Genomic DNA, 10,852 nt, shown 5'->3' with positions numbered 1-10,852 from the left:
GAATCCCCAGTGGGCTGAGTGATGGAAGGCTTAAGAGTTTCACAACTGAGACTTTTCTCTGTATCTTTCACTTAATGGATATTTCAAGGTATGAAGGGAAATAAATACAAAATACAACATATACAATTTATGTTGAGCCCTTTGAAGACCAGTCTAATTTCTTTCCTGTGCATTTTTAGGCATATCAATTTTAAGTGACATCATCAGAAAGTTATTTTAAACAGATGGTCTATATTATGTCAAAACAGATTTTAAAATGCTGGTTTTGGATTAAGATCAAACAGCTGGTTACTGCTAGAAAATGTTTAGACTCTTTTAACTGGAAATCTCTGTTTTCTTCTGGTATTCCTTTTCAATGAAACGTCTGAGTGGGGTCGTATAGGTTTACAAAGAAATGTCCAACAGTTTTCGGATATACCGATATTATTTTGCATTCTCACTATAAATGTATATGAAATTACAGTATTTTTCTTAGATCCTCATGAACAATTCTAAAGCCAATCTAATAGGTGAGTAGTGGTGTCTCACTGTGACTCAAACCAGCATGTTCCTCATGATGCCAGGCAAATTTCCATGTGTTTGCTTGCCCATGCAGTATCTGTTTTGGCTTTGGTAAAAGCCAGTGTTTAAACAAAAAAAGTTTCCATTTTTTATGTGGAACTGTTTTGTTTGTTTATGTGTGTGCGTGCATGCATGTGTGTGTTTGTTTGTGTGTGTGTATACATGTGTGCACCTGAGTGCAGTTGTCTCTTTGGAGGCCAGACGAGGGAATCAGATCTCCTGAATTGTAGTTACAGCCAGTTACAAGCTGCAAGATATGGGTGTTGGCAACTGAACTCTCGTCCTCTGCAAAAGTAGTATACACTCTTTAGTTGTTGTTTATTTTGGGATTTTGAGACAGGTCTCTCTGTGTAGGCCTGGCTGTCCTAGAACTCACTCTGTAGACCAGTCTGACCTTGAACTCAAAGATCTGTCAGTCTCTGCCTCCTGAGTGTATTAAAGGCCTGGCAAGAGTAGTAACACATTCTAATCTGCTGAGCCATTTCTCCAGCCCCTTGAACTATTTTCTTACTGTTGGTTTTTGAGAATTCTTCATTCTTGGTGTAAGTTCATTGTCAAGCATGTAATTCACAAGTTACAGTCCATGAACTGTTTCTCCAACCCCCGAGTGTGTGGTGTATATGTTGAAACAGGGTCTCCTGTAGTTAAAGATGACCTTCCTGCCTCTGCCTCCAAGTGCTAGGATTCCAGATGCAGGATGCCAGGCCTGACATCTCATGGCTTGTCTTTTTACTCGTTTAGGAATGTCCTTTGCAGAGAGAGTTGTATTAATTACTTTCGAAGTCCTGAGATAAAAACCTTGACAGGAACATCTTAAGGAAGAATGAGTTATTCATTCAGGCGATGTAGTCCATCGTGGTAGGGAAGGAATGTGCGTGGAGGTCACTCCACTGATGGCAGTGGGAAACTTGCAATGTAGCTTACTTATATCTCAGCAGCTGACCTTAAAGAGATAATTCTAGCTATAATGAGGCTAGCTATCACCCTCAAGGCCTGCCTTTCAGTGACTTACTTCTTCCCCAGACAATCCCCTCTGGGGGAAACATATTACATTCTAATTGAAACAAGAATAAATTTTTAGCTAAGCCCAAATTAAGGGCAGCCATAAGGACATTTGATGACTGGAAGTCTACTGGTGAAAGTTTTGGTACATGTACCTGGTCTTTTGCTTTGTGTGAGAGAAGTGGGTTCAAGGTGATAATAAATACTAAAACCATGAACAATGACAGCTCTTTGGTGGAAAGGCTGAGAACTTGGAAGGAGACAATTTAAAATATTGGGCAAGAGGAGTGCTGTGAAAAGCACATGATGAAGCTCATGGGAAGGATTGTTATGTGTGAATATTTACCAGAAAAATACCCACTGTGAATTAGTCACAACATAACTAACTAGACAAAGTGATCTGGTCCGTTGATTCGAGACAGCCTTTAAAGAAGCAACCAGGGTATGGCATATTGTCTTAAGAAACCACATGACCATGTGGCTGTAATAAACCCTACACCAGGTATTTCCATTTAACAAGGCCAGATCCCTAACCTGACATCTGCAGAGTCTTGGGGTGAGTTCCTGCTGATAGAGCATCAATCAGACACTGGGGTGAAGAAAGGGATTTATTTTACTAAAATCAAACCTGTTAAGTGTGGACATTTGCCTTCTTGCCCACAGAGCCCTAGCAGTGTCAATATCTGAGGGCTAGTACCTGGAATAACCTCACTTCAGAACCAGCTTGTCTGCTGGACTCCTCACAGCCACACCTCTGGAAGCTGTTGACTTGAGAGAGTAACCAGGTGGGCCTTCGAAGAGACAGACATGTATGGACTTGCACATGATATTTTGCAGAGTGGTTTCCATACTGCAGTATACAGGATATACTCTAAGTTAATGATCAGATATGCTATCATGACCTCATCTCTCTCTCTCTCTCTCTCTCTCTCTCTCACACACACACACACACACACACACACACACACAGCTGTAAAATCTACTCTATGAGAAGAAGCTAGGAATGGAAGATTGGTCCTCACTTTAGCCTCAGCATCCCACTTCTTGTCCCCAGTTACAGCAATGAGAGGTTGTGGTTTGAGAGGGGTGTGTATAATTAGCCCCATTGAATTTCCAGCTATAAATGCTGTGCAGTCACTTAGGGTTTCTTGTGCTGACAGATTAGTAGAGAACAAAAGAATCAACATCCTGGAAAGGAATTGAACTTACTCATCAGGAGGAAATAGCACTTACTTTTCACAGATGAGCAGGAAGCAATGGGTTTCACACTCAGATGATCCACTTGGGTGTTTGTGAATGGCCCCTGATAAATGACTTTTTGCCTAGCCACACTTAATCCATCTTCTAAAAATGTCTCCTAGTCCCATCTGTGCATTCCCATATAAAATCCAGTCTTCACAAGAGCTCTGCTAAGTCAATTTGGTAAGAACCCCCTTTCCTACAACACCTGTGAACCTTGCATTCCTAATGTGTTCTTTTTCCTCTGCTATTGTTCAGGTGATGTCTAATCTCTACCAACTGTTTTCAGCACAAATCCAGGTAGGTGGTTTCGCCATAAGATCCCCACTAAGCCTAATGTTTCTTCTAAGTAATTCTTCCATCTTCTAATCCTACCCCTCCTATCAGTTCTTATTTGCATATGAGATAGTTGTGATTTGGATGCAATCTCTCTTCTCCATTGTAAAATCCCTTTGAATAGATCTCCTGTGGCCATCATGATGGTTCTGAATAAAGTCTGCCTCACTACCCCTCAACATGTATCAGTGGATGAATTGGCTGGCTTTATGTGAACTTGACACAAACTAGAGTAATCAGAAAGGAAGAACCTCAATTGAGAAAATGCCTCCATGACATCCAGCTGTAAGGCATTTCCTCAGTTAGTGACTAATGGGGGAGGGCCCAGCCCGTAGTAGGTGGTGCCATCCCTGAGTTCTATAAGAAAGCAGGCTGAGCAAGACAGGGGAAGTGAGCCAGTAAGCAGCACCCCTCCATGGCCCCTGCATCAGCTCCTACCTCCAAGTTCCTTCCCTGTTTGACTTCCTGTCCTTACTTCCTTCTATGATGAACAGCAATATAGAAGTGTAAGCCAAATAAACCCCTTCCTTCACAACTTTTTGGTCATGGTGTTTCACTGAAGCAATAGAAACCCTCAGACAGTGGGCAGTCTTTCCTTCAATGCCCCTGATCAGTTACTTTGTCTGCTTGTTGAGAGATTCCTGCTGGTATGTAGTCCATGCTCATCCTACCTACCTCTTCCTAGCGTGAGAATTAAAGTTGTGAGCCACCAAGCTCAATCCATGTTCGTGTCCATGTTCCAAGTGTAATGATAAATGAGCAAATGTAACTACTATGATCTGAGAGGACAGGGTGACAATGGACCCAGATCACTTGTAGGTAAGATTCTGGGCTTCCCTAAGACATAGCAACCTGCAGCAACAAATGTGGGTTGACGACACGAGCAATCTAAAGTGAGATGCAAGGCACCTGATAGGAGACAGTGAGTAACAGAAATGGCCTTGAGGTAAGCTGTGATATTGACAGATAAAGTTCATTCCACTGTTTTTCCTTTTGTCAAGTTTTCCAGGAAATGAATCATGGGAGACTGTGTGTAGCTCAGTGGTAGAGCATGGGCCTGGAATCCATGAAGCCCCAGGTTTCATGCGCAGCACTAGATGGAGGTAAGAGAGGAGATTGGAGTGGACATTGTTAGCCAGGTGTTGTGGCACATGACAGTATTTCTAGCATTTGGGAAGTGAGCTAAAAGGATTGGCTTATTTAAGAGCAACCTAGGATTGTTTAGGGAGACATTATGATAAAAAAGAAGAAGGGTATAAGGAGGAGAATGAAGAAGATGGGGATGAACTGAAAGCAAGCTCGAAAAAAAAAAGGAAGATTAATGGATCCTGAGGAGTTGTCCCCATATAAAATAAATACATGAAACAAGGGGATCTCATTAACATAAGCATCCTCTTTTGTGACTCCTGAGACCTGTTACTCCTATCACTCTCAGTCCTGGCAGTGATGCCGCAGCAGACGCCCTTGCCTTTAGCTTCTGGGAGGACAAGGTTCAGGGTTGAATTGTCCAGGAATTCTCCAGAAATTGTCCTTGGGAGAAGGGAGTTGCCTCACTCAAGTTACAAGCCCAAGAACAGCTGACTTTCAATACCTACTCAGAGAGTTTAGGGACCTAATATTCCTTGAATAGTTTTGGGACATTGGGATTAATTGATTAACTGACTGACTGACTGATTGATTGATTGATTGATTGATTGATTAATACAGGGTATCTCTATGTAGCCCTGGTTGAACTGCTGGGTAGATCAAGCTGACTTTAAACTCAGAGAATTCTGCCTGGCTCTGCCTCCCAGATTCTGGGATTCAAGGTGTGTGCCACCAGGACCATCTTGTTTAGGAATTCTGAAATCCCATCTCAGCTCTGGAGATCTCAGGATCAATGGAGACATCTGCAGCTTCTGTGTCTCAGCTTTTCCTCTGTCCAGTTCTGTGCTTTCTTGGCTTCCTTGCTGTTGTTTCTGACAATTGGGGAACCTGCTTTTTCCAAGATTGCTGTCTCAGGATTTTTTTTTTTCCTGTGAGAAGCTGACCTGAGTTACTGACACATTTCTGCTTTTACTAGTTGAGTTCCTGCTACCACCCCCTTCAGCTTATTACTTTAATCATTGTTACAGCATTGCAGGGCTGAATATTATATAAACAAATTAATTACTCTAGCTCTGTTGGAGAAGCTGCTGGTGCTGAGTCAGACTGACGCTGGATCACAGCTTTGAGAGCAAAACAGCAGAGCCGAGTCCAGCTGCTCAGGTGAAAGGGCAAAATATGTGAGGACAGGGAGTGGATGAATGGATGGAATGTCCAGAAGTGCAAACAAGACAGGCAGGTAGCAAGTAAGTAGGCAGTGTTAACAGCAGACACTGAGCCAAGTCCCTAGGGCAGTCAGTTTCCTGGTCCTTTGACACATAAACACACCACATGGTTCAGACCACCGGTGGGCGGAGCCATCACTGTGATGGTGAGAGAGGAGACTCATGGTGCTGGGGTGCAGTTAGGGATAGGCCCCAGCAAGACCAATAGCTGTCTGGACAACATTCATGATGTCAGTTGATGCTCCACAGATCAAAGGTCTTCTGCTTGATGACCTTTAGATAATTGCATGATTCTATGAGAGAATCATGCACTGGGAAGAAAGCAGTCATCTTGAGAACCAGGGGGAAAGAAGTTACCTTTTTCACACTATTGTTCTTGTTGTACTGTAGCCGTTTGTTTTATTATTTTTAAAATTATATTTATTTGGGGGGAGTCATATCACAGTGCATGTTGTATGACACTATTCCTGGGAAGACATGAAAAAACATCTACTCACCCCAAGTAGGGAAGTAATGATGGAACAAAGTAATAACACTACCCAAATCCAACTAGGTGAACCAATGAGTCTTACTGGGGTTCCTTCCAGGAACAGCAATGACTCAGTGTTGGAAATCTGGAACATACCACACTGCTTGTGAACAGCTCAATAGGTTGGAGAGTATCCTGTTAGGAGAGCTCTATTGGTCTGAGCCTGTTTTTTAGGCACCTTTGTTAGTTTCCGCTTCTTCTAGACAGCTCAGCTTATCTGAGAGTATCATTCAATAGTCTGTACTGCTTATATATGCTTGGGGAGAGAAGGGCCTGGAGCGGTGAAGGGATCATTTAAGACCATCAGAAAATACTAACATTTATGCTATGATTCATAACAGGAGCAAAAATACAGTTATGAAGTAGCAACTAAAATAATCTTATGATTGAGGGGATTACCGCAACATGAGGAACTGTATTAAAGGGTCATAGCATTAGGAAGGTTGACAATCACTGGCCTCCAGAATCTGATCAGTTTCAGGAACTTCCTAAAACCATTGATTTTACTCCACGAGCTTATTAGGTTTCCCTGTAAACATTCTTTGGATTAATGAGCTCCCCCTTAGAATATCCCTTTAAAATTCTGTCTTAAAATATCCTGTTTTACAGCCCCCCCCCCCGATCCTGTGTCTAATGAGCTTCCTTCCAAGATGGAAGGCTTAGATCATGCATGTGCAGGTCAAATTGCAATGTGTAAAATCACTTCTCTTTCTACCATGTGGGTTTCAGGTTATCAGGCTTGGTGGCAAGCACTTTTATTTGCTGAGCCATCTTGCTAACTCCTGGTCTGTTATTATTTAAAAGTATACAGTCTTTGCTGCTTGGAAGGAACCTAGCTGAGCACTCTATCTCTGGAGTCCTCAGGCCCATAAGACATGATGTTGCAGTCACAAACCAGAACTATTACATTCAGTGCCAACCTTTATAGAGGGTTCAGGTGAGGGAGTCATACCCTTTCCTCTGACTACTGTATCTGATAAGTTCTTAGGCCTGTTTTTTCCTGACACAAGCTTATATGCTACTACAGTCCCAACTTTCCCAGATAAATTTATAGGGAATACTCGTTTATCAAGCTGTGCTCCAGGAATGGTGCCAGACAGATGGTGTGATCACATGTCTACCCAGGTACAGTGTCATCCTTCACACTCAAAGTAGAGTCACAAGCTGCCTGTAAAACAGTCTTTAAGGCAAGACACAGTCTGAAAATTATTGTTTCATATAACATGGAGCAACTTAGGGCATGACAGAGCCTGATCTCAACAAGTTGAAGTCAGTGTAGTCGTGGGATTTATGAAGTGAAACTAGGAGTTTGGAAAAACAACATGGTACCAGTTTGTACACTGAGTACATTCAATGCATAGCTTTTGAAAAAGACTATAGTTGGCAGATTACTATATTAATGCATGGCTTTCAATTTTAAAAAATATATTTAAAAATATACACAGTTATGAAAACTCAGGATAATTAAAACACGGATAAAGAAAAAGAAATCAAGTTAGCTGGAATCCTGAAATCTATAGACACTTTTATTCACATTGCAATGACTATTCTTGGCAGAATTTGCTTGATGTACACAAAATATATTACATATATAATATCAAATAGTAAATCCATTATATCTATGTGACTTATATATGCACATGTAGAGAGAATATCTTGTGTATTGAACGGATGCAACACCTGTTGATAAAAAAAATCTATAGCATATAGGAAAGGGTTGACTAGAAGGTAGGACATGTAGAAGCAGAAAGGATTCTGGAATAGAGCCAGAACATTCCCCTGGAAAGACATGAAGACCTGAGCAGAAGTAACCAGCCACATGGCAGAACTTTGATTAGAATATAAGTTATTAAATTACGAGCCAATCAGGGTTTGAGCTTAGCTGTTTGCTAAGCTAGGTATTTGTAAATATATTTTGAGTCTGAGTCATTATTCCAGGAGCTTGGGGCCAAGTAGGAAAAACCAACACAACATGTACATATCAGTATATGTTATATAATCAGATCAAATAAAGAAATGCATTAAATATTACTAGATATAGTAACAGGAAACAGAATGTAATATATAATGCACCCATTTATTTGATATATGCTTATTTCTTTCTAATATCTTGTAGTGTGTCTTATTTAATCAAGTGTAAAGTCTGTTTCTAAACTTAATGTGAATTACATTTCCTTCTTTTGAAGCTATCTACATAAATTATTTAATTAGAATAACAATAAAAACCTGTGTACACCAGAAGATATGAGGCAGCCTTATACTGCCATAGGATTTATGTTTATTACTTAACTAAGAAATAATCATGAAATTATTATGTTTTGGATATTGCAGCTGTAAATCTTTGCTTCCACAATGAGGTTGAAACTATCAGGTAAATTTAGAATCTCATATTGGGTTTATCAGAAACAAAGGCACAGAAACCTTCACACAGTTATTAGCACAACAAAATGAATCAAATCTGAAGATACAGAATTCTTATAAGAAATTAAGCAAAAAAAAAAAAAAGTTTTGAATTCTTCAAATCAAACTCAAACTGACACACATCTATTGCCTACCTTTTCCATGCCAGGTGGTTTTCCTCTCGGTTTCTTTTGTAAACACTCTCAGTGTCCTGTGCTTTTGGGGGAGTTGGAATCTCTGACATGGAGGAAAGGTAATCTGTAGGAAAAAAGTGCCTTTGTACTTTGTGCTTTGCACAGTACCTAAGGACTGCTTCATGAAGCTTGTTTTCCATTCAGTCCTATGGCAGGCTTTGTGCCTGTCAGTACTGCCACTGCTCTGGGTGCTTAGAGTTTGTTTCTGTGCAAGTTTAAAGACTAAATATACGGAAATAAAAATGAATATACATCGTGGTGGCTACAACAATAAGAAGGCAATGAGTTGAAACGAAAACACAGCAGTCCTACTGTGAAGTCATACCATCTGGATTTGAAGCTCAATTTTGGAAGTTATTTACCAAGTAGCCTAGTCAAATCTTTACCTCTCTCAGCCTCACTAGCTCCAATCATAAAATGGGATGCCACATTTAGTCTAAGGGTAAGAGCTGATATATGGGGCTGGAGAGAGAGCTTAGAGTTTAAGAGCGCTGCTTGCTCTTCCAGAGGTCCTGAGTTCAATTCCTGCCAACCACATGGTGGTTCACAACCGCTATATTGAGATCTGGTGTCCTCTTCTGGCGTTCAGGTGTACATGCAGGCAGAACATTGTATATATAATAAAATAAATAAATCTTTAAAAAGGAAAAAAAGAGCTGATATATGTCACAGGTTATATATAAATAGTGTTTAACTATTGGCAGCTCTATCAAAGACAAACATAATAAGTTGTGATCAGAATTCTTTATATATGTTTTTGTTCAAATAATTCAATCAACGAGGGAGGAGATCTATTATTAAAACATAAATGTTTATGTCATTATCACCTATAATATCTGTTTCTTCCATGTCACTAAGTTATGGCTATTCTCTAAACACACTGGGTAAATAAAACTGGACCATCTCTAGGAAACTATCAATTGAGAACTATCAACTCTCATTCTAGCCAAGGAAGCATTTAGTGACTAAAATCATCCATTATTTAAACATTATTATTATTGTTGTTGTTTGGGTATATTTGCATAATATAGGGAATCAGATGTTTTATGTCATCTATGTTTTAAAGTTTTCTCTCTGATACTGTGTGTTGGAGGGGAGCAGAGAGAGGTGTGTAGGTAGATGCAGTCGCAGCATGTATGTGGAATTGGAGTTGGTTCTCTCCTTCTACTATTGGGTTCAGGTGATTGAACTCAAGCCATCAGGCTTGGATGCAAGAACTTTCACCCACTGAGCCATCTTGCCAGCCCAGAATCAAATATTTTAATACCACAACTATCTTTAAGTTTTTTTCTTTGATGGATATTATTTTCTCAGTTACAGCATAGGAACTGACCTTTTTGTTAGCCATATCTTAGGAGCTTTCTGTTAAAGTATAATTATTAAAGTATTTGAGTTTTTGCACTATAACTCAGCCTTTCATATTTATTCCTCTTTCATGCTCTTCTTGGGAACAGGTGGAAATAGCAAGGCAGAGATCAGTTTACATGATTTGCAAGTTGTGAAAGAGAGGGACCTGAAACCTACAGGCAAGAGTCCTTGTGCTGCCTCTGGCTCCAGGGAATAGTAGCTGGTGTAACCTGATTCCCAAGCTTATGTTGAGGTGGCCCAGAGTTGGCTGGTCCAGTCTCGCTTTTGGGAACATCTTGCTAATATTACTAAAGGACTAGCAGGCTGACCTTCAAATGAAGTCTCTACTTGGAAGCCTTTTTGATCCACCATTGTTACTGTCCACTGTTACTTCTATTGGCTAGTGTAGGAATTTAGGAAGGTGATTTCTTGCAGTTAAGAATGTCATGGAAGTGGGGATTCTGGTTAGCTATTGCTGTATAACAAATTACCTCCCAGCTCCAGAGGATAAATCATGATTCTTTGGGTCAGAGGTTTCAGAAGAGCTTGTCTTAGCAGTTATCTTTTGCTATGTTTCATTTGTACAGTCATCCCCAGGCTCGTATGGGTGAGCACTCAGGATGGCTTGCTCATGTGAGTGTCAGTGGCTAATATTGGCTGTGATCCAGGAGCTCATCTGGAATGCCTCATACCTGTCTTGGGATTCTTATAGCACGGTTGGTAAGGTTTTAAGAGGAAGTTTTCTGAAGGACAAGTTTCTAAAAGATCTAAGTAGACTATAACATCATCTTGTCACATTCCATCAATTAGGTGAATCATGAAGACCAGCCCAGATTTACTTAGAGGAAAATGAGGTATCACTCTTAATGGGAGGGGCCAGCGTTTCTGGTAAGATAATTTGTCTTCCTACATCATTTACACTATACCTGACTCTC

The 10,852-nt window shown here is 40.4% G+C and overlaps 1 protein-coding gene across 1 annotated transcript in view; it reads right to left on the bottom strand.

Annotated features, from left to right (window-relative positions):
• The window catches only part of Reps1 (RALBP1 associated Eps domain containing 1), a 51,668-nt gene extending 41,379 nt beyond the window's left edge, over positions 1 to 10,289 (bottom strand). The window contains exons 1-3 of the mRNA XM_055602032.1: positions 10,247 to 10,289; positions 8,532 to 8,634; positions 4,559 to 4,668 (exon numbers count right to left, since the gene is read on the bottom strand). Coding sequence (XP_055458007.1) covers positions 4,559 to 4,668; positions 8,532 to 8,634; positions 10,247 to 10,289 — 256 coding nt within the window. The remainder of the gene's footprint in view (positions 1 to 4,558; positions 4,669 to 8,531; positions 8,635 to 10,246) is intronic.
• Between the last annotated feature and the right edge of the window lie 563 nt (positions 10,290 to 10,852).

Source organism: Psammomys obesus, unplaced genomic scaffold (assembly GCF_907164565.1).
Source record: "Psammomys obesus unplaced genomic scaffold, mPsaObe1.curated_primary_1811, whole genome shotgun sequence".
NCBI lineage: Eukaryota > Metazoa > Chordata > Mammalia > Rodentia > Muridae > Psammomys > Psammomys obesus.
The sequence above is the reverse complement of the archived record's forward strand: the minus strand, read 5'-3'. Positions and strand labels throughout refer to the sequence as shown.